Source organism: Syngnathus scovelli, chromosome 10, assembly GCF_024217435.2.
Source record: "Syngnathus scovelli strain Florida chromosome 10, RoL_Ssco_1.2, whole genome shotgun sequence".
NCBI lineage: Eukaryota > Metazoa > Chordata > Actinopteri > Syngnathiformes > Syngnathidae > Syngnathus > Syngnathus scovelli.
The window spans coordinates 8,991,465-9,016,221 of NC_090856.1; the positions used below are offsets into that span (position 1 = coordinate 8,991,465).

General features: G+C 39.4%; 1 protein-coding gene across 17 annotated transcripts in view; it reads right to left on the minus strand.

Annotated features, from left to right (window-relative positions):
- Positions 1 to 24,757, minus strand: part of ptprsa (protein tyrosine phosphatase receptor type Sa) — a 168,860-nt gene that overhangs the window by 79,897 nt on the left and 64,206 nt on the right. For all 17 annotated transcript variants that reach the window (XM_068652274.1, XM_068652276.1, XM_068652278.1 and 14 more), the window contains 3 exons: positions 11,913 to 12,141; positions 5,080 to 5,225; positions 2,561 to 2,702 (listed from right to left, as the gene is read on the minus strand). In XM_068652274.1, the coding sequence (XP_068508375.1) occupies positions 2,561 to 2,702; positions 5,080 to 5,225; positions 11,913 to 12,009 (385 nt within the window). In that variant the 5' untranslated portion in view covers positions 12,010 to 12,141. The remainder of the gene's footprint in view (positions 1 to 2,560; positions 2,703 to 5,079; positions 5,226 to 11,912; positions 12,142 to 24,757) is intronic.

The following is a 24,757-nucleotide window of genomic DNA, read 5'->3' on the forward strand; positions in this document are numbered from 1 at the left end:
GCAACTGGTCCCCGGGCCTTGAGTTTGACACCTCTGCTTTAGAATATGCAGTATATGTATAGATATAAAAAAAACAAGAACTTTGATTTGTCAAGAATGTGTATACATACTGTATGGATGCTATACTTATATAATTTCTAAATTATATACAGTATTACAGTTAAGATCTGTCAAAACTCTTAAAGCACTGAAACATGTTTTTATGAATAACTGGAGTGTCTGACAGAATATTACACTCAGATTTTGTATTCACTCAATGTCTCCTGCTAAACCAACTAAGGCAAGGTTGTGTACCACACTTTTTACTATGCTATGACCATACAAACTTTATATTTATGTGCACAGTCCAGTGCCTACAAATACCCAGCCAAACCAGCCATCTTGACATCCCAGAATACGGTTGCTCCCTTTAATGTCGATGTGTCCCATGTGGCTTGCCCATCCACTTTGCTCCTGTTCCAAGAGCCAATATTATTTTTTCCCCTGCTCACCTATTCCACATTGCCTCTTTTGTCCTCCTTCATCTCCATCCAAGTCCTCATTTTATTTTCCTCTATATTGCTCATCTGATTTGCTCCACTTCCACATCTTTTCGCCTTTGTCTCATTGCTGCCAAAATGTCTTTACCGCTTTCTTCAGCATCGCTTCCTAAGACGCCCCATTTCATTCATCATTTCAACAGCTTTCTTAATAATGTATTTTAAGTTATCCATCTTTCACAACTGATGTTTTTTTTCCCAGTGTTTTTATGTGTAACACTACTTGAAAATAATGTATAAAATATATACTGCAATCCTTGGAATTTCCTACATATTTGTTTTATATTGATGAGTTGTGATTTGTTTTTTTTTTTAAATGCTAAACCAAAATAAAATAATTTAGACAAATGAACTGACAAGTGAAACAGGCAGGGGTAAAATGAGCTGTTTGTAAGTCCCATACTGAGATGGACAGTAGATCCCTTTCTAGATGGAAAATAAAGGAAACAAGCACACACTCAACAAGATTCTTTCCTTCTGTGCTTACTCTTGCTTGAGCAGGATGGATGCTGTCCTCTAAAATCTGGAAGAAACTTTGTCAAGATGATTTCACTCACTCCATGTTTTTCTCATGCTCCTGTGGATTGCCCTACATTTACCCCATGCTTACTTCCACAGAAACAGTACATACAAAAACACATGAGTAGACGCGTTTGAATATTTCTAGCAAGATATTGTTGCTATGGTTGTCCAGGATAATTAAAATACTATCCCTGGTTGTGACCTTTACATGACTTCATGTGTATGACATAAAATACACAGACTGTCAAAAATATGAAGATCCATGCCCTTTCAAAGACAGTAACCCTAAAGTATTTGCACCATTCTAGCTACTCAGAACAGTACCCAATTAAAAAAAATATATTTTTTTGAGCGTGCTGGGCAAGCCTCCGACAGCCAGCAGGGTTCTACCATGTACATTGTGAGCCAACTATAGCTCCGCTTCATCCAGTCCATGGCAGATGGCAGCAGGAGAGAACAGATAGGATGTAGTGCGTGTGTGTGTGTGTGTGTGCGTGTGCGTGTGCGTGTGTGTGTGCGTGTGCGTGTGCATGTGTGCGTGTGTGTGTGTGTGTGTGTGTGTGTGTGTGTGTGTGTGTGTGTGTGTGTGTGCGTGTGTGTGTGTGTGTGTGTGTGTGTGTGTGTGAGAAGAAAATAGTGTGTGGCCATGTGATGTCTTCCTCTTAGAACATATGGTAAAACATAAAAAGACACTAACACCTATAGGAGGCATCCAGTAAAGCAAATCTCAGATTTCCGGTACCTGATAATCAGATTTTCGTGTCTATCAACATCTTTCTGCTCACAAACACTTGCATTTGTGGTCAAACAGTTCCATGAATTGACTGTGGATTATTGTCTCAGAACTGGAACAATGATTAATAGTCTTAAGGTAAGGCTCATTAATTATCGAGTGGAAATGTGTTTTGTATTCACATTTGTTCTTTTACCAAGCAAAAATATTTATTTTTATTGGAATACTCAATTATTCCATAGAATTTTCACCAAAATATTCGATAGCTCCAGCCTTCTGACACTAAATATGTTTGATTATTGTTGCTCCTCTTGCATTATAAATCAAAAACATTTTGTTATTGAAAAAACTAACTGGACACTGCCAGCTTTACATGGGACGATATAATATTTTAGCAATTTCGTAGGCTTGATGAGCAAGACAAGAGATTTCCAGCCGTCAGGTAATTTAAATAGCTTCTTCTCGTATATTGATGATCTTACAATCATTTAATGCAGTACTGTACACTAGTTGCAAAATGAAAGTCAGATTGTGAGTTCTACTTAACACCTGAAGTAAAAACGCTTAAATAATCGTAAAGTCTGGTCACATTTAGAATAGTTCAATATGTGATGTAGATAAATAAAACGTTCACTCCATATGTGGCAAACGCACTATAAAAATTATCAAGGTAAGATATCATCATAACAACACTGCGAGAGCTCACTGAAGTCCATTTTGTTATTTATTATGGAGTTTTCACACTCTTTCATTCTGCAGGACTCACCTCGAATGATCGACAGCTTGGCATTGACTGTGATCTCGCCCTCGCTGTTCTCAGCCACACATTCATAGATGTTCTCGTCACGTGGTGCACGTAGAGGCTGAATTCGGAGCACGGCGCCGGCACCCTCGTCGAATTCAATGTTCTGTTGGTCCAAAGTCAAGAATCATTGTTTGACAAGTGTGTGATTTGGAATTCAAAGAAAAAACACTATAATTTGAAAGGGTGCCTGTTTGAATGAGTTAGGGCAGTTCTGTATTAAACAGTAGCCAAGGAGGTCATATCTTTATATGCCCTAGATGACTTTTTTGATTTTATGCACCCATCACCATAAAAAAAAAAAACATAGTTGGCGGCAACTGATGTCAATGGTGCTCCTCGTTATGATTCATTTTGGTGGCAATGGATGTTGATGTTTTTTTAAAACAGAAAGTGAACACTTCAAATAAATATGCCGCTGCCCAAATACTGCTGGACTTTTCTGAAATGTGAAAAGTTGAATTAATTTGTTAACCAAAAAGATTACACAATGGAATAGGTTTTGTATTACTAAACTTTAATGCATGTTGCATTAATAGCCCAGCTCAGCTCTGCTCACGGTCCAGTAGTAAGGCCTGTGAGACCAGTGGTTCGGAACCACTGTTGTATATAAGGAAGCTCTTAAATCCCTAAGTATTCTTAACTTACTATGCAAGCAGCATTTTTTAATTAAAATATTTTCAAGCTGTAATGGCTGCCAAGTTGAGATGGTCATTCAGAAAGTCCATCTGACAGCAAACCCAGGCTATTTTTCCAAGGGCGGGTTAACATTGAAGCAAAGAGAGAGGGCTTCCTGCGGAGGAGATCTTTTGGTTGAAGCTAAACTTTAAGATTTAAATAAGTGTCTTGAGCAGCCTGCTGCTCCATTGGTGCACATCCCAGGGATGTGCAGCTAATTAGGCAAAAACACTGCAGAGCGGAGCATCACGATCAATATCAAAGCATCTCTCTTGAGGCTAGAAACTACAAAAAATAAATCAAAAATCCTTCAAATATTTTTGAACGTTTTATATATATATATATATATATATATATATATATATATATATATATATATATATATATATATATATATGTATCTTTTATTGCAAGCTAAAAGCAGTAAGAGAAGTGTCCGTTTTCGCAGGCTCCATTATGCCCTTGGCTTTGTTTCCCACTTAACATGCAGCAAAGCAGGAGAGCACAACTTTTCATTTTGTCCTCTACTAAAAAACGGAGTCTCCCCCGATTATGTTGTTATTTCTTGCTTTTTAAGCTCTCTCCTATGTGATTCCCTTGATGCCGCAGAATTTGTACGCCTGTCTCTGTGCACTGCAGTTGTTAATGATGCAACTTTTCAATTAAAAGACACTGAGCATCAATCAAAAGTTTTAGTGAGTCCATCCAGAAAGATTGGATCAGGTTGCGGGTTAGGTTGCAAGGCACGAGGGGTTTATTTTGCAAGCGTGACATCAGTCCTTCAAGTGTAGAGAGGACAAAAGACCAGGACTTGCGTGGCACGAATGGGTGATGATCTTGTGGTGAACGTGGAAATCTCTTACAAGGAAAGACAAAGTGGTGTGGACTAATTACTGATATGGATTGAGATTTGACCCCGTGGTGAGAAGAAACATGAAATGCTGATATTTACCTTTAAAGTGAATTGTTTATTGAGTTATTGAGTTATCAAATGCAGTCTCTAAGCATAAAGAAATTAGAGCAAGATGGCGGCGCGTGCACACGCAGCGGCCACTCTCTGTCCCGTTCGGTGTTTTGTGAGTGTTTACTGAGTGTTTGTCCGGCAGTTTTGTGTATGTTCGTCTCGTGTGATACGTCGTGCTACTAGTGCGGCGGGCATGTTCTGCTCAACATCGGCGGAAGTGGGTTTTATGGCGTTCTGGACTTTGGTGCGGAGAGATTAAGGGCGCTCGGACTGCTTCGTCATGGAGCGACGCCGGACTGGCCTGCTCTTCCTCCCCCGGTTGGACTGCGTCGTGAGCTCGGACTGCTCCGTCCTGGAGCATTGTTGGGATGCGTCGGCAGCGGGTCTGCGAGGCAGCGGGAGAGGGGCCAGCGCGGAGACATCGGGCCAGGCTTGCGGCCACCCCACCTCGCCCAGCCGTGCCTTCCATTCTACTGGCGTACGTTCGTTCGCGGGACGACAAGATGGGTTGCGTTCGCCTGATAAGATCCACGAACCGGACAGTGCGTGCCTGCTGTGTGCTCGTGTTCACAGTGGCCTGGTTGACTGTCATCTTTCCGGACTCTGCTGTGGATCGGGAGCGGCTAGCGTGCTATCACTCTTATTGTTCATCTTCTTGTTTTATTTTTCCTGTGTTGTTTACTTGTATGTGCGTTGTGAACTCTGTCTTGTTACCCTGGGATAGTGAGAAACGTAATTTCGATCGCTTTGTGTGTCTTGACATGCGGAGCTATTGACAATAAAGGAGACTTTGACTTTGACTTTGACTTTGACTTTTGAAAGTCTCTACCAATTGACTCACCTCTATACGCTGGGAGTTGACCTTTTTGCCTTTCTTATTCCAGCTAACCCTTGGCTTGGGGTCACCTGTCGCTTGGCAGACAAAGGACACGACACCCCCGGAGACACCTATCTGGTCAACAGGGACTTTTGTAAACCGTGGTGATACTGTAGAGAAAGAAAGGAAGAAGAAACATGAGCACAATTAAGGCAAATCTGTCAATATGAGTTAACTTATATGCATTTATTAATCGTAATAGTAATCATTTGTGCTGCACTTCGCATTTCAAAGAAATCTCAAAGCTCTGTAGTATAAGGCCAGTTCTGGATGTTTAATTTGAACAACAACCCACACTAGCAACCCTCTTCTTGTAGCCTGTCCACTGAAGCTTACTCTCTATCTTTCACCCACACTATTGGAGCTGAAAGGTTTGACAGGGAAAATACTCAAGAAACATAATGCTTATACAGATGAAGTAGGGAACCTAACATGATTTATGGTACAACTGTGAATTGAGTTGTTCCAAATAGTATGGAGGAGTAAGATGCAGTTGCATGAAAATTTCATATGGAATCATCATTACTCTAAGAGGCAGGAATGGAAAAGTATGTCCATTCTGCCATTTCACTGAGCGAGAGAGAGAGACAGAGACAGACAGAGACAGAGACAGTGTGAGAGAGATAGTGAGATAGTGACAGAAAGACAGAGTGTCCTTGGCAAGATGATTCATTTGAATCATAGAGATGTGTGGTGATCAAACGGCAAGCACAAAACGTCAAGTTAATAATTAAGAGATCGGAGGGCGACGGCAGTCTCCAGGCACCGCTAAACACATGAAGGAGAGTTCCTGCATTCATTACTGGGTAAAGGAAGATAGGGAAGCACCATATGTAATTGCAAAGTTAATCCCCTTGCACTTATAAATAAAATCCCGACATGATATGATGCAAACATTAACGCAAGATACTTAAGTATGATTGACTGTAGTGTGATATTGGTTCTGAAAGTTAATGGTGGGCAACTCAATCCAAATATCCAGAGTATTGATACCAAGTCAAATATCAATATGAGATTGTTGAGATCAATATCGTAGTTTCAGTTTTGCTCTTGTATGCACTGCTGTGTTTTTACCAAACAGGCGACAGCAAGGACATTTTTGTAAGAGCAAAACAGGCAGACTTTCCTCCTCCTCCCTCCTCTTGTGCTTCGATGTTGTGCCGTCACGATGTTGTGCCGACTTAGCAGCACAAACAAGCACATCAAGTCCGCACTGGGTGACTTTTTTTTAACAAAGAGCTTTACAGATTGTTTTGTTGCTTGATTTTTTTTTTTTTATGATGCTTTATCCAGTTGTTTTTTTGTTTTTCCAGAAAGATAATACATTTCAATTTTTTCCCAACATTTTTATATCACAGTAGTGGTTGGTTGTCAGCCAGTACAAGATCCATGTGGTTATTTGAATTACAGCTGGATGTTATTGTCAAATCCAATTATGAATTTTTTGGGGATTCAGACTTTTTGTAAATTTTATTATACAACAAAAACGCTGAACAAAACCTCCACCAGCTTGACCTCTTACTACCTATATATAGGATATAATGCCGTTGCTTGAAATATCTTAAGGACTCCCTCCACCACCGTACTATGGCTGACATCCGAAGGACAATTGTACCATGATGTATTGTTTTCCTGACTAAAGTCTTCCTCTAAAAAATGATAGGATGAGACCACACAACTTGTGTTTATTTGCTTGGCAGGGGGAGCCAGCCTGAGCCAAAACGGCTAGTCACGGGGACTCCTATAACATTTCAAGTTGCTGATAATAGAACACATCAACGCAAACGCTGCTGGCTTGCAAAACTCCCACTGAGCGCACAGACGCTTGTTTCGTTAATACAGCTACCACCTGCTACTGGCTGCTACCTCTGTTGGACCCGATAAGACAAAATAGGCTGGCAATGTGATTGTAAAATAGCGAAGAGTGGAAGGGCCTCAGATAAATATGAGAAAGCTCAATTTTCACTACTTTACTGTTATTTGATAGGATAGTGTGGCAAGAGAACCGGGGGTGTCTTTATTGACTAATGCAGTAATGGGAAAAAGCTTCTTTGGTCATAAATGGTTGCCATTACCCACTGAATTAGCGAAATGGATGACAAAATGACACAAAGCCCTTCTGTGATTTGCAGAAAGGAGAGTAATTGGAATCTTCAGGAAGCAAAAAGATCTGTTGTAAAATCCACTGTTTGAAAAAAAAACAGGATGCTTTTCGATGTAACAAGCACTTTATCCATTGGGTGGTAATTTGAGCAGAAATGATGGGAGTAACATTTTGTTGCAAATGTCATTGGCCATTCAATACATAAGAGCTCAACTTGTATAACTAATGCTATAATTGTTCATTTGACTTGACAAATAACTATTTATAAATATATCGCGTTAGGTCGACAATGAAGGCCCACGTCTGAATTGCACCACCCGCCACTACATGCAGTTCGCAAACACACATGCACAGACAAAAACATCGACAAAGCCAATTCACACAGGCTCCCTGGGTATGCACCATCACCATAGCAACCAGGCCTTTACTTTAAACCATTGCTTGTCTTGTCAGTAAGGTTTCACACACAATCACTCACATTCAACCAACAAAGACCAAGAAACTTGAACTATCTGGATTTCTTTTACTATCTGGATTTCTTTTAAGTTAAGAAATGGTGGTACAAAGTTTACAGCTTGTTTTAGATGGAGCTTCTTTTCTTCTCTGCTCTTCCCAGCAAACAGAGCATTTCGATCATAAATTTAATCACATTTAATCAGGTATTACATCAAAAGCGCTATATGTAATTGCATGGATTTGGTTTGTACTTTACAAATCCTTTGGTCATTGCATCATAAAGTGTATCATCAATGTCAACTGCGCTGCAAACAAACTTCTGGGACTGTTCTGGCAGGATGTAGAAATCTTGTCTGAAAGAAGTATTGGTAACAAGATGTGGAGAGTAAGTGGCAGCATTTCTACAAAGAGTTGCATACTTGTTATGTGCACAAATTGGTCCCATTGAAACTGCCGTGGGTAAAAAAAGCAGGGAGTGTGGGGGATGAGCCTGTTGATACACCATTAAGTATTCTTTTGCATACTGGTAATACCATTAGTTTGGTAGAGATTAACTAATTTCCACTTTGGTTAGCGGAAGAGCGGGGCTGCATAAACACAAATCGTTTAACCAGACAACTTGTACTAACATTTCCAGTTCATAATATGAAATTAAGAGTCGAATGAATTTAGTTTGTAATTTATAAAATGATAAGGAGGTGTGGGGACATTAATAAACACATCTCTTTTAAAATAAAATTCTCTATTATGTTTTAATATGTCGCTGTGATTGCACACTCTTCTTATCTGCTCTTTGTTTGCCTGTGATGGCTGTTTGGCTGTGGGTGCACTGTTATGATGTCTTGGCTCATCTGAATACTGCTTGTTTGGTGTGGTAGGAGGAGATGGCAGTGCGAGAAAAGTGATTTGCATTTTGATGTAGGAGTTTACTTAATATTTTTTTTAGTTTAAAGAATGTTAGTATTGCATCATTACGAATTAATTACCATACATCTAATTAATCAGATTGTTGATTTTGTTTTGATATTGTAAGAATGGTTTGTGACATTTTCAGTCATTTTAGAAATCTAATCTGAAATCTCACTCTCACAAGGCTATTGATTTGCTTTTTGGTGGCAACTTTCCAATAGCAGCAAAAAATAAATAAAAAGTAAAACATGAGCCACAACACAAATGAAGATCGTGAAGAACACATCAAGTGGACTCACACTGAACGACTGCAATGTCGCCATTGGCTTCATCGCGATTACGATGCAGTGCTTTGTAAACATGAATTTAAGATCTACTAATAACAATGTTTAATGTCTTTGTCAATGAAGAAAATATATAAAAAGCTGGCCAATTTGTAGGTCAACCAGCATCCATTGTATTATTTAAATTTTACATTACTATCAAAATGTTTTCTTTTCATGACCCTATTTGATGTGCACTTTTTGGTGTTGAGCGGCAATACTGAGTGCTTGTTTATTCTTTAAATATTCTAAATTATTTAACTGGGGCCAAAGAAAAGGTTTCCAAACTGTTGCCATCTTCCAAGAATGCAAAGAATGCCAAGAGACTTCTTAGTGCATGGCTTCTTTCCTGGCACTAAATAAAAGATGAACCTGTTTTCTTCCCATTTCAGAGTGAAAAAAATGTAGATTATAACAAATTATTTGGGCCAATCACACAACAGCTGGGCGCATGTCAATTGAGTTTGACAGTCAGTGTTATAAATTAGGTGAAAAAGATAATGTGTGAAAGGAAGAATGATTGGCAGCGAACAAAGACAAGGAACTGATAAGCAAAGCTATCAAAACAGGGCCAGGAATGCACTTATTTTGTTTTTATTCAAAACCAATCAGAGTAGTCTTTCATGGCACAACTGGTTTTAGTTTTTGAACGATTCGGTTTAAAATTGATATTGCCTGAATTTTGTCAAACTTTTTTTCATTTAACTTGACTGCTCGTTTTCCCGAATCAAGCTCTACACAAATCATTTGATGCACAGCCATTGAGCATTTTCGTATTGAATGAGCATCAGCACAAAACTGCAACACATTGATTGAATGTGAACACTCAACAAGCCAATTTGAGGACAAAAAAAGTTCCTGGTGGCAGCGGCACTTTGATGAAGGAAAGACTAAAGAATTCAAGAAAGCTCATAGCAAAATAGGAAAATGGCAGATTCCTCATAAAGACAATAACCTCTCCATAGTGCGTCTGTGTACGTACATATTTATCCGTACGTACATACGTATATAGGAATATGTATGTATACGTATGTGTATACACATATATGGATATCTCATCCTCCTTATTACTTCTTGCTGAATAAAGGCATGACAATGTTGTGTGGTACCGCATGTCTGTGACAATAAATATGTCCAAGTCCCCTAAGTATTCTAACGGCACCTGCAGAAATGAAATATATTAATGCACCAACATATGACTGAAGGTTTTGCTGTTTGGATTTACTACCCCATCGTTCTTTCTCTTTTGATTAAAAGGTCTCCATTTTATTGTGATTTATGGACATGAATTGCAAGGAAGGGAGGTCAGAGGGAGACAACAGCAGGGAAGAGTGACATGCTTTTAGTGGGTTGTTTCCAAAAAGAAATGTTTGGGGGTGGCGTTCAAGCAAACACATTCATGACGGTAATGTTAAGGACTAGGAAGAAACGTGAATAGTTTAAGAATGATGGAAAAAGGAGTAAACAGATCCAGGACAGGCAAGAATGCAGAGATGATAATGATGATATAAGAGAGATGTGTTTGAGAAAGCAAAAACGTTTGACGGTGAGGATCATTTGCTTTAAATTTGACTAAAAATGCATAGATAGTTCACCCTTAGAAAATGCATGAGGAAGAAAAGACATTTGCTTGTCACCTGTTTGTGTGCAATTTGAGATGTTGTCCACCAGCTGAGTGAAAACACTGCACAATCACATGACCAGACTCAAAACCTCCATGCAATCGAAGCAAGACATTATAGCGGTATTGCAACATGATGACAATTGATTCCTCCTCAGTTGAGTTTAGTTACGCGTGAAGGATGTACCCATATTTTGTAGATTTGATTAAATTTATATTATAGCAAAACAATATTCCTTTAATCATGATTTTTAATCGCATTTAAACCGGTTTGAGGATACAATGAATACTGCATCTATAGACGATTGCTTGTGTTATACTGCCCCATATGTCCAGAGGACTGAACCTACAAGTGTATATTGTAAGTTGCTACTGACCTTTAAACATTAAAAAGCAGTGCGCTGTTCTTGTTTACAAAAATATTATACATTTTCATGCACTTTAATGTGTTCGGCTGTACAGTGTTGTGTTATTACGTTAATTTGTCTAGCTGCTGTAGTGTATTCTGTTATTAATGTTAATGCACTTTACAAAATGTACCATTTTTGCATCTACAAGATGCCAGAAAAATTAAGTTGCTATTGACTTCAATATCAGAAAACAGTGTGTTGGTGCACGTAAAATTTCAAAAATGTAATTAATGTTCATGGCGTGAACTTTTTTTAGACACTCATAATGAAGTTATGATCTCATCACAAAAATCTTCTTTAGCTTGACGTAAATTGTCCAAATAAATATAGTGTCATTATTTTGATATCCTATGCAAATGGTTTAATGTACAGTGAATCCCACACATATAAATTAATATACAAAGAAAAAAACACACACAAGCAAAGGATTTACGATTGATGAACATTCCCCCAACCTTGTCAACACTCATGTTCTGTTCTGTTTGAAGATCTTCCTTGTTGTTTCCCTTCTTAATGCTGATCTAAACCCATCTTAATGGAGAAATTATGCCGAATAAATCTGAAGCAGGAGTTGACAGGTTGGAATAAAACGCAACTAATATCCCTCCAATAATAAAATGGTAGATTTAACCCTTCATATTGATGTCAACCATAATGGTTTATATTTGTTCTAGTATGATTGATAGACAGACTCCATAAAATCCGAGTCTATAAAATATCTGTAAAGTTAGATGAAGTTGAGTTAAATCATTTGATTTGATAGGGCTAAATGATCAATTGTAATATAGCGATATGACAAGATTGGATTTTCAAATCATTCATGGATTTTTGTAAATCAACAATTACACTTCTGCTGGTCCGCAGTAAATCTAAGGCATGACTATGATGGGTACCATGCCAACTAAATACTTTGTGAGAGTTAAACAACTGTCAACCTGCCATTGAGAGGACTGTGGAGTTCCACTGGTACTTACATAAGGCGTGTGAGCCAGTGAGCAGCAGTGATAGCAGCAGAGTAGTAACAGGCAGCAGGAGTGCAAACGGGAGATGAGCAGCACACCTTGTGGCCATCTTGGTTCCAGTGGGCGTGTGTGGTGGGGTGGGGCAGTGATAGGGGGGGGCCTTATCTCTGACCTGGCTGGAGAGCCGAGGCCCCAACGGCACGGGGAAGATTGAGTTTTGCTGGCAGGATGGTGTAGCACTCTACAAGAAAAAACAGACAGAGTAAATGTTTAAACAGTTGCTTTGTGAGATATACTTTCAGATTTCTTTTCCCCCAGTTCAAAACAGTTTGTCTCTTCAGTCTCCTCTCACCAGAAAAAAAAAAAAAAATCCATGTTCAGTTTGGTTCCTTGAGCTTAGTTCCATCTATCTTTAAATTGGTAGAAAACATTTTCAGTATAAATGTATGAGTTTTGCAGTTCCCATTAGATCAACAATGAAGATTAGAGAGCCTGCCGTGTAATAGCATTAGCCTACATTACATTATCCAGAATATGTTGCATACTGAGGATGTCTGTCTCCAAACTTTGCTCTCAATAGTTGTCTTACAGCTTTGACCTTGATTATTTTCTTAATAGCGCAGGAATACGATCTACAAAATAAAGGTTTATAGACTACACCATTGTAAATTAAAATAGTCTGTAGTTTCTATTTGTATTTCTATCAGCCTGAGAAATACTACTACTGCGGAAAAACTGCAAATCCCATTGAAAAACAAACCATTTTCTACCTTCTACCATTTAACTTTTTTAAAAATGCATGAGGAATGCAGTGGAAGAGGGCACACTGCCAGAAAAGAGTGGGCGTCTTTGACAAACCCATCTTAGCTTTCAACAGAATAGCCCAACACGCGACCAACATATCGTGTATCGTATTCTATTTCTTTGCCTGTCGGTTAAAGGAAGTCATTGGTAACAACTAACGGGAATACAGACGGACGGCAAGAGCAATTGTCTCGGTGACTGAGAGAGTGATGTGCTTTTTGTTCTCATAGTAAACAATGTTTGAGGTACAGAAAACCTTGCCATGCCAGTGGGAGATTATTCCATTCGTGCAGAGGATGTCCAGGGTTATGATTTATGGTCCTCTCCTTAGGGCATGCCTTTTTTTATCTGCACCTTAGCTAGCTATACAAACTTCACAACACAATTACGACACCTATTGTGGTTGAACGTGCAAGCCAAACATAACCTAAGGCTATATGTGGGATTCAGTTTAAAGGTGGCTCCGCATGACTCGCTTCACTGCAGTTCAGTGCTCAACGTAAAACAAAGACTGAAGAGATAAGGTAGAATTTAGGCATAGGCAGAATAAGGCAATTTTATCAATGTCGAGACTGGCACTATCGTTGGTGAAAATTCAGAATCATCCTGTGTTCAAAAAAGCATTTTGTGATTTATTCTGATTTAATTTGACCTTTACTCAAAAAAAAACCCTGACATCATTAAAATCACGAGCTGGGTTTTATCTGCAATTGCAATGTTAAATTGCACCTACTGGGTGAGGTTGTACCAGAAACAGCTAGAAGTCCCTCTTACAATTAAGAGAAGCGCTGTGAAATATATATTTATTTTCCTGCTACCAATGTGTTGGAGGAGTTTGTGGATTATCAAACAGGTACATAATTTTTCTTATCTAACCAAGCAGACTACTTCTTTTATTTTTAGTTTAGTTTTTCAGGTGATAATATTTTCGATGGCGAGTTGGGGACAAAGTAGTAAGAGGTCACTAACGTTAAACCCAAGAGAGGAACTGGCTGACAATTTGTGTTGGAGCTTATTCCAAAGATTTTTGATGGGGTTAAGGACAGGACAACGGTCGTACATTCATACGCAACAAACTCATCTAACCATGGCTTGAGGAATCGTTCGTTTCCACAAACAGAAAGCGTACAAATCTCTCAAATATCTTGGTAAAATGACAGCTATGCAAACTAAGACATTTAGCACCACCCCTGATACCATTAAAAGGCGGGTCCTACAACCTGCTCATTTCCCTAGCCCAAAAACGGATCATTAAACATCTGCCAGTGTACAGCAATTACAGCAAGAACGATGGCATAATTTTCACTGAGTGATGGTAGTCACCAGTTACTGGGCATGCTCACTATGTCGGTCTAGCAATACATTAAGATGCTTTTCATTTCCATATTGATACTAATGTGTTTGATTGACTGAGAGTGAGAGATGCAATAATAGGGCAGGGCAGTGGAAACTTGGGAACACTTTTCCGGGGCTCCATGTGGGAGGCCTCTTGGAATATGCGTTTTCCACAAAAAATGGGGAATAGTATTATATATAATATATCATATATTTAAAAATATTGGGGGGGGAAAGTGTGAATACGTGAATCCGCAGGGCCAAACCGCAAGGATGCGGGGGTTCACCATATACGGATTCTAAATATATCTTCCTGATCAAAACAGCCATCTTTCCAATCCCCCATGTTCTTTTTTTCTACTCCCTCATTTCCTCCTTGTGCTTCCTCCACCTTCAAACTCATGCATACTAAACTATGCTTGCATTGCAGATGTGCAGCCGGGAATCACATGAATTTGCATGGAACTGCAGGACTATTATGTAAATGGTCCTGCATACCTCCCAGCATTATTCTTCCGTTTCCATCTAGTATATCCTGCAAAATCTGGATCAGAGTAACTTGAGATGGGGCACACCTGTCATTAGCTGCTATGCATAGGGAAGCCCCACAGGAGGGGGGAATAGCTTGCGCAACAAAAACACCCGTTGCTGAAGGATGCCTGAAGCATTTACATTTTAAGTGTAACTTACATCAAGGGCAAGTTGCTCCACATTCGCAGGTGAAGTGGTACGTCAAAAATATTCTATAAAAGCCAAGATTAAAATATGATTTAGTTTTAAGCTTTGGGAAATGTTAAATGGACAATTCAGCCCTTGTGGGCTAGTTGTTTTTAAACTTTTTTTTTAACTGTCGAAACAAGCAAAATAAAATAGCAATGGCGTACCGGACACAAGCAAAAAAGAAAACTGGAAAAAAATAAAATAATGCATGTATTATTAGTTATGGCACCAAATGAGCATGCATTTTGACTTTAAGGTTTGCATGAGCAAGGAGAACTACAACACCGTGACCTTATTACGGGAATGCAAAATTCCCAGCCTTGGAAACCTCTCATGGGGTTTCCTTTCCCACAAGTCTCTGCCCTTCACTGTTTCCAAATCCACCACCCCAGCAAATATTGTGTACAGTATACGTATGTTGTGTTGACCATTTGTTATTCCCGCAGGAGTCTTTGGGATAATTAATGTTGCTCGGAAGGGACACTTGGGTAAATAAGTTAGAAAGGAAAATATTCTAAACCATTTTGTTGAAACAACAGTGGGCATTATGCACTGCATTTATTGTACTTCCAAATCTGCGGACAGTTACACAGTACCTGTATTGCATGGTTGTTTTTAAAATAATTTCTAGGATTAAGTTTTTCAAACTGTCTTTAAAATCCTGTTTTTGTTTGTGTATTAACAAAAAATACTCAAACAATTTGAATCCTGGTTTGCAATTAACACACAAGCTTGGGAGGCTTGACATCAAAATCTCTCTTGAAGGATGTTGAGATCAGCAGCCGTCAGGGTCATGCGGGCAGGTCTGGGAGGCATGACCTCTTAAATGCAGACTTTATTGCCCGGCCATTTTGTTTACCACTAAAGGAGTGACACCTTGCTCCAAGAGAAGATGAACACAAACACGCACACGGATGCCGTTTGCTTTCTGACTCTCCTCCTTTCCAGCCGTGGCCAACCATCACTCGGGTCAAATGACACTGGTATCATTGTCCATGATGACAGTCAAACAGAGCAAATGCGAGTCGATTGAAGGGAGGTAGGAAGGAATAACATAATATATAGAGGGAAGGTAATGAATTAAAGCATCTGGCAGTTGAAAAAGAAAGGAGAGACAGGTGCGAGACAGTCCTTGACAATAAAGATGCAGTTGATTGGATTGGATGTGTGTGCGCGCGACACGCACCCACCCGTTTGCAGAAGCTGCAGGTGTGACATCATCTTCTGGCTTTCTGCCAAAAGACTCAGACAAGCATCACCAACTGGCCCAAGGCTTGTTGAGCACCCTTTAAAAATTGCCACAGGAGAGGGAAAGAAGCGTTTGAAGGGCAGCTAGGACAGCTGGGAAAGCATGGCTTATATTCACTCTGGAAATGGATGCGGGTGAAGGAGAATGAGATTATTTGGAGTGACAAAAAAACCTGGCTGTTAACAAAACGTTCTCTGGCAGAGATTTCTTTACGAGAAATGACTCACAAAATAAGAAAACAATCAACAATAAAGGACTATACAGTACACCTTGACAAGTAAGTCATTGGCCAGATGACTAAAAAAAGATAAAGCTTGATGTTTTAATCGGTGATTCATTTTATCCTGAATAACACCCCACCAAAAACTCAAATTTAAAGGGCAATCGTTTTTTTTTCACTTAGCCTTAAAAATCCTTGTAAAAAAAAAAGTTGTACTGGATTTTACCCTTTTCTTCCGTAGATTTCAACAGCACGAGCCCATGGGGTTGTTTTTACCTACTAAACACTCAAATTATTGTCTGCTTTGCCAGCTACCACTCCATTCAACATACTAATCAGGCAGGAGCCTTAGCAATGGTTCTTTTCAAAATTCAATTAAACGGCGCCTCTTGTCCTCAGAGAACTTTGATTAGTTCTGTCTCAAGAGGGGAAGACTCAACCCAAAGCTCTATTCATACAAACATACACATTTACACTCCTAGACAGAAATCTATGAAGACACACATGGACAGAACTATTTGCTCAGTTCATAACAAAACAGTGAAAGGGCATTGCTAAATGTGTTTTTCAATGAGGTAAAACAGATTGATATTTGCTAAGAGACCTAACTATGGTGTCCTAGATTAGACATTTTCTATTAATAGGCATCTGTGGTCATCTGAACAGTAATGCAATTATGGACCAAATAAAGTAGTGACCATGAAGATCTCCACAACTCAAAGCACCCACAACTCACAGAACTTGAAGATACTCTTAAATAAATACTACTAGTCTCACACAATGTGAAGTTGTATGAAGTTTGACATTTTACTGATAGGTAAAACTATTTAGTGCTTAACAGCAGAAAGAAATATCTGACAATTTTCTCCATCATTTAACACCTAGAACAAAAAACCAAAATGTCACTGCTGTTAACTCATAGAAAACTATCTCGTCAGTGTCCACTCCAAAGAGTTTGATAAACTGCAGTGCTGTCTCATTGTACAGTAGTGTATTAAAAAAAAAGGCTGTAGAGTTCAGAACAATTTGCAAACAACTTAATGCAAATTTTTAGTTTTATAGTTGTAAATAAAATAAAGATGTGATCATATTAATAAGGCCGTGAGGAGAGTATCTGCATCCCTGCCAACCATCCAACATAAGGGCAAAGACAGATGGCCAAGTTAACCCATGCTCGAGCCTTTCTGCCTCTCAGTTTAGTCAACACTGCAATAACAGCATCACTAAGCCTGACAAAACATCAGACTGCTAAGGGGCACAAACACAAGTCAGGTAATAAAACTTAAAAATAGAGGCAAATTAGAACCACAGTCTGGAGAGGGGGGGAGGCAGTCTAGTGACATTAGACAGTCACATCTGCACACAGTAGCTTCCTTGTAAAATAGTCCTGATTTCAACCTGACCACAATAGAAAATTGACATTTGACTGTAAGAGCAACCGGAATAAGTTAGTTAGCTGCAGCTCTCTTGAAAAGCTTTTAAACGTGTATAACTGCTATAAAATCCCACCTGACTGTTTTGTAATAGATCGCCTCGTGACAGCATAAAAAGTGCTCTGTCCTTTGTTCAAACATCTACGTAAAAGGCTTCATCAAGTGACCTGTTGAGCATTTAGTCAATGCTTGGTGTGGGAGATAATAATGCAGCTCGCTTGGCATTAATGTGTGTTATGAAAAAAACACAGCAAGCTATTGTGAGCTGGTCTTATTTTCCTCCCACTCACAGCAACAAAGAGTTGATTTGTTTCCATCGGACTGCTATTGTGGACAACCGCATGGATGGTAAAGGCCAGTGGAAAGTCGTCAACGATAACTGGACATTCTAAAAGTAGGCTGGAGGACATACTCGATGCCAGAATATTGCCTGTGACCAATGAAAATCCAGCAGTTAACCACCACAATTTTGCTGTTTAGCATTTACAAATAAAAAAAAATCTCATTATTTTTTACTGATCTAGTTTCTTTTTTTTTTTTTTTTTTTACCCGACTGCGTACATTTGATTTTTTTTTTTTTTTCCCTATATGAAGGTCAATGATACACAGGTTTTTGCTCTTGGTGAGTTGAATTTTCCTTGAAGCATTATACGTTTTTAAATGAAACATATATGTCCAGTCAGATAGTAAAATTGTTGTTGTCTATCGTTGCATCAAACATTCGACATCAAGTCTTTTTTGCACTTTTTTAAAATATGTCTCTTATGTTGAGCACCGGACTTAAGTCAGTTTGAAAAGTATGTATATATTTTCATTGATATATTTGAAACACAGTGATGACAATACAGAGCAGGATTTGAATCACGTCAAGCAAGCATGTCCCTTTTAAGTTTTAACACTGCTTTTTTTTTCCTTCATGCAATATAGAATTTATTAGGCAAGCGTATAAAACACACAACCACCCCCATGCAGTGACAGCCCATTTCTTTTGAGTACCACTGACTTGAGGATAAATATAGGAGGGATGGGAGTTGAGGGGAGTTTTGAGTGGGCTGTTGTGGACAAAGGTGAGAGGTCAGACATCTGGTAGATGTCTTTAAATCCTCTTTTTTTGCTCTTAACGCCACACATTCCTTCACAGCAGGACATAGCTAGCTCATTATCCATATTAACTTGTTTAATACTGTGCATATGCCATTAAGAACTATTTTCTATGGTATATCTATACCATTACTTGGTATGGTATAGCAGTACTGTGGTTTATTTTATTTTGTGCCCAAAAAAAAAAATCTAATATATGTTTACAGTTATGGCAAAACTGGTCTAGGGTTGTTTGTCGACCTGCATGTACCCATGCTGTTTTAAATGGATGGAAAAGTGTGGTGGGGGTTTAAGAGCTTCTCCTTTCTAAATCACTATGAGTCTGCCATTTCCCTTTTAGCACACTGGTGCTAAGTCGTGCTGTCGCTCAGCATGGAGTAAGGGGAGAAAAACGTCTGCTATCACTTTTTTGTGTTGCCTTTATGAAAAATGTTCACCCCCACATAGCAACAGTGTGCTTGACCCCCCCCCCCCCCCCCCCCCACCCCCATATTTTGTACAACATTGTATTTAGTTTCCTTCAAACCCATCAGAGTAGATGAGCCAAATTGACCAAATTAGTAAAATAGGCTGCTTTCAAAAGTATGGGGCGGATGCGCAGGAACGTCTGAGATGGGGGGTCATGGACTTATTATTGCCAGATGGATGTATTATATTGGCTCCAGACAAGACTGTGGAGCCAGTAAGAGCCACAGCTGTCTGTGTACTCAACAGATCAGGAAGCAAATTCAGACTCCTGCAGTCATTTTGGTCAGTGTGCGACAAGCAGTGACCTTTGGAACTATAATTTCCATTCAAAATGACCATCCTGTTATAAGCCATAAGATTGACACAATGCAGAAATGTAGAATAATTTAGCATGGGGAGGCATTTTGTCCATCCTATCGTTTGCTGTCCTGAAATAATCATTGTAACATGTTTGAAAAGTTAAAAGGTGCACAATTGTAAACAATATTCATGTGATGCAATGCAGCTAAAGTACTTTATTAGATGATCCAGGTTTAAAACAGTTCATATCAGTATCAATATCATGGCTTCTGTGGGTGTGTGCGATTTCTAGGAATATACATTAATCTTAAATTCATGTGATTTATAAAATGACCCACGGATTCGGAAATAACCACCTGTCATCCTGTGAATTGGTTCTAATTAAAAGCTCAACCCAAATTACTGGGGATAAGCAGGCACAAAGGAACACAGGGGAGCGCATCACTTTCGGCAGGCTTTTGTCTCCAGCAAGCATCATTTATCTGCGATTTAAAGATAGGTTAAGACCTTGCTTCGTTCTTTGGCAGATCTTTTAAAGCAGCGTGTGATCGAATGCGGTGAGAATAAACGAGCAGGTGGGTGCGGCTGCTTTAGAGGCGTGATGCCATTTCACTCTGAAGAATATGAAAGCTTAAGTGACAATTAGCCTCTAAAGAACAATCAATTCAAGGAAAATCATCTGAGGCCAGATCTACTCAACGGCAGGGCAATCAACAAATGCAGACCAGTTCTTAAGTGAACAGACATGGCGGAGCATATAAAGGTGACAGCCAAACCGCACCACTCAGCTTTTTTTAGCACCTATGTTGGCTTTCATGCAACCTACCAACCCATTTTCTTTACTTTTTCACCCCTCTTTGCATCTTTTTTTCACAATAGGAGTTCTGTACATATTATTTGCCTGATCACGATGCATATTTGCATTTTTGGATCATTGTCATTATTTATCGAGCTGAAAAAAAAAAGCCTTTTTTGTTCCAAAAGCCCGAAGGCCTCGAAATGCATGCAGGCTGCTTTCCAAAGGCTTTAATCACAGCAAAGGGAGCAGGCTGACTGGGGAGTCATGATTTGTAGCGAGTCAAGGGGAAGCGGGGACATGCGATGGAAATTGAGAGAGGGAGCGCGAAGGCAGGTGGCTATCAGGAAATGGTTTTAAATAATGGCTTGAACGACAGCAAGCCAATAAGCCATCAGTGGCGGTGACAGCTCAGTGCCTGATTACGCACAAACAAAGCTTGAATGAAGGCCTGATGGAATGTGCTGTGAGTGAAGGTGGTTTATTGATATTGATAGAGCATGACAAGTGATGGACTTGAGAATGGGCGACACAGACCTTATTGTCATAATACGCACAAATGTATGTGGAAAGTTTTGTCTTCACACACCTCAGGTGGGCCCCTGGGACATGAAAAGCGGATCCAGGATGGGTTAAGACAGCTGTCCACAAAGAAATGTGCCCAAACTAATCTGTTGACGTGTGTTTATTATATATGATTGCGTGAGTATGTTGTGTGTGTTTATGGCCCACCGCTCCGGCACACCTCAAGCTGTTCAGCTGTCATCAAGCCTGCTCAGCAAGAAGCAGGCTGTTCCATCTGCCTGGCCCACCTCCTCTCTCTCTCCTCTCCAGAGACTCAGTGTGTAGGAATGTGACTTTCCTGTGTTAATGTGTCCTGCATGTGCAAAAGCATGCCTTTCAATATCACAAGTGATTGCATGTGCATACCCACATATGATATTTACAGTTAGTGGGGCGAGAGCAAATAGTTTCTAATCCAAGGAGAGAAAATACTTGCAGCAGATTCATTAAACCATCGCTCTCTGCAGCAGATTCATTAAACCATAGCTTCTGTATATTAGTCCAAAAGGAATTTTTTTTTAAAAAGATCTGCAAAAAATACTTTATGTTAAATGTTGTATGTATTTTATAAAGGTATGGATATTATTTCATTATTATCATTTATGTGGTTATGGTAACATTATTTCAGCCTCAAGAATCTTTCCAATCCTATCATGAAAAAAAAAAAGGGATTCTATTATACGTTTAACCTCGCCTATAAATAAGAGGTCAAAATCATACAACTGAATGGTTTTGTTCACCTGATCGCTTCATTTGTTGAATACCTCGTGCCCCAGTTATCAAGCTTGCATTAAGGCTCTATGGCAAGTGTGAGTTTAACACTAACAAGGTCCCGTGAGGCTCCCTGAGCCACCTGGGCATTTGTGCAGCAACTCGTAGTGAACCCGAAAAACAAAAAAAATGTAATATCAAGTAAGTTTATATCTTTTTGTGAGCATAAGGCCATTATCATTGGTTGCAACACAGAAATACGAGTTCTGTAAACGTACTAGGAAACATTTGATGTTGGCGTAATTTAAAGGCGGAATCCTCAAATCATTAAATCATATCGCTTTTCAGGAAAACGAGGAAACCCCTTCCCAGGCATATTTACCGAGCCATTAACATTGCATCATCAAAGACAACAAGCCATTTTACTCTGTTTAGATCATAAGTGTCCAACTCAAGGTCCGGGGGCCAGATGCGGCCCGCCATATCATTTTATGTGGCCCGCGAAGACATATTTTGCATCAACTTTGTGTCATTACTAAAACTATAAATTGTCTTCACATTTAAAAAAAAAATAGAGGTATTACTTGCAATTCGTCTTTTCAAAATATTTGAACAGTTTTTACTAGTCTCTGATTTCAAAACTAGTTCTTCATCACACTGTTTTGTAGCCTATATAGAAGACGGTGACAATCATAATGGCTCTCCAAGGGTAACTATGACTACGATGCGGCCCGTGACAAAAATTAGTTTGACACCCTTGGTTTGGCTTGATAAGACATTTGTAAAAATAACCGAAATGACTAATAGGAACAATTTGGACTAATAAATAAATAATATGGACTAGATTTGGATATAGGGGGTTCGCATCTGACGAATGATACGATCAATATAATGTTTTCAGACCATTCACATGAACTATTATTTGTTATACTGACTTAATCGAGTTCAACACAAAATGCATGCTGGTAGATCTATTGTGGCACCCCTGGGATTGCGTTCGAAACACTTCCACTTTGTTGGATGTCAACAGCAGCGATCCTTAAGTCAAACTCATGTGATGGCTTTAATTATATTTGATTCAAAGCTTCATCAGCACTCAGAAACATGCTTGATTTTGTTTTCGACAAACATGTTTTGTTTGATCCGGTGAACCAGTAAACACACTACAGGCTGTTTTCTTATTTTTCTTTTCATTTTGTCATTCACTCCTGCTACTCTGTATGCCCTCACTTAATTCCTCTGGCGATGACTTGTTTTTGTTTAGTTTTTCCCGAAAGTTCCCCCGCTGTTGCGTCTTTTTTCCATCTGCACCCCCCTTTTTCAATGACTCGTCTGCCTTATTTATTTATTTTTTTCTGTTTTGTAGTTGTTTGCTCTTTCATTCTTCACCCCCCATCGGCTTCTCTGCGAGTAGAGGAATGAGAAGCAACAAAACAACATGGCGGTTGCGTTGCACCATCAGACCAACTGCGGAGGCCACAAACTAAACACACACAGCTGCATCTTTAAGAGATTCCAAAAAGCACACCTACACAATAAAAAAAATACTTAGAGCAAATATGTGCTGAGCATACAAACAGAAGGGGTGCCAAGAGCAAATAACGGTCCCTTCAATAAACATGTTGCTATGATGGAGAGCTATTCTCATGATCATCAGCATCATTACGAGAAAGAGGAAAACCCCAGACAATAATGAGGAGGGAAGAGGGGCCTGGATCAAATGACAACCTGACATTTGAGTCAGAAGCAAACAAATCGATCAAGATTAAAAGATCCATCTGTCTGTTTACCATGGAAACAGAAAGGCAGGGATTATTTAGAATGGAGGGGGAAGTAAGATGTCGTAAATGGCTCTGATGCAAAGTTGTATCGATCCATAATGGGATGTCAGTTCGTTTGAATTGTATTGAAAAAGTTCTGAGGAGTTGGTTTTGATCTAGGTTTTGGATACTACTTCATAGTGTTCCAGTTGTGCTACAAAAATGGCTGTCACAAATTCTAAAGGTCACAATAGTTTTATTGATCATGTTTTTTATTCTTGTCTATGTACAAGTATTTTTTCTCATCTCGAGAAAACAGTCAAGATACTTTGTTGACAGAACTGCAGACAGTTAACCTGGGCGGCGTCAGATTATATTAACCTTTTAGGGCATTAGCATATGTGGCGAAGGAGAAAGGGAGGAGAGGAAGAGTTAGCAATGCAGTACTGCCCATGGGTTGAATTAATGAGATTGTACCTATCTGCATGGCTGCACATTTTGACTGGGCTTTGGATGAGGACATACAGAGGGAGAATAGAAGATGAAATGAGGAGCGGAGAGGTCAGGGCAAGCAACCAAGGGACACACACAGTCATGCACGCACACTCAGGCACACACCCACACACACACACATTCATACACAAAGCCAAACACACATCTCTGAAAGCCTCTCATAGCCAGCTACCCATTCATAACCTTCAATTAACCTTCCCTCTGAAGACCGGCGAGCACTCAAGTAGTCTGACTGGGGGCAAGTTACTGAGCAGACTGACTGACGAGCGCTTTACCGATATTTAGCACATGCATGTGAGTGTTTGTGTGCGTGTGTGCGTGTGTGTGTGCGAGTGTGTGTGCGTGTGCTCTCATGCATCTGCTTTCGTTCAGCTGAAAATCAATCTTTTCTTTACTAAGTGCCACCTCCTCCTCTTTTTGTAATCGACTGAGCCTCACTGAAATTTTCAAGACTGAAAACGTACGTTTTTTTTATTAGTTTAGCACTGAGGAGCTAAATAAGTGGAAGCATGTGCAAAAACTGCCAGACAACAGCAGCCCAGCCTCAGCCCAGTTTCATTTCTATACAGACAAAAGGTATCATTTTTGATAAATATATATATATTTTTTTTATTTGTATTTAATATTTGTTCTCTAATATATATCTTTTTTAATCACACTTAAGTTCACAACCGTCACAGGTGGACTGGAGGAACCAATTCCACTTGACATTAACTTGGAGACTGGATACGCACTAGTGACCAGCCAATTGCAGACTCTATTATTTCACGTTTCATGTCAATCATCCTGATAGTGAAGCATGGCGGCGCCGGCGGTGGTGCAGCTGGCTTGGGTTCGATTCCTGATCAGAGACGGCAGTTGTGCACACAAGTATGAAGGGTAT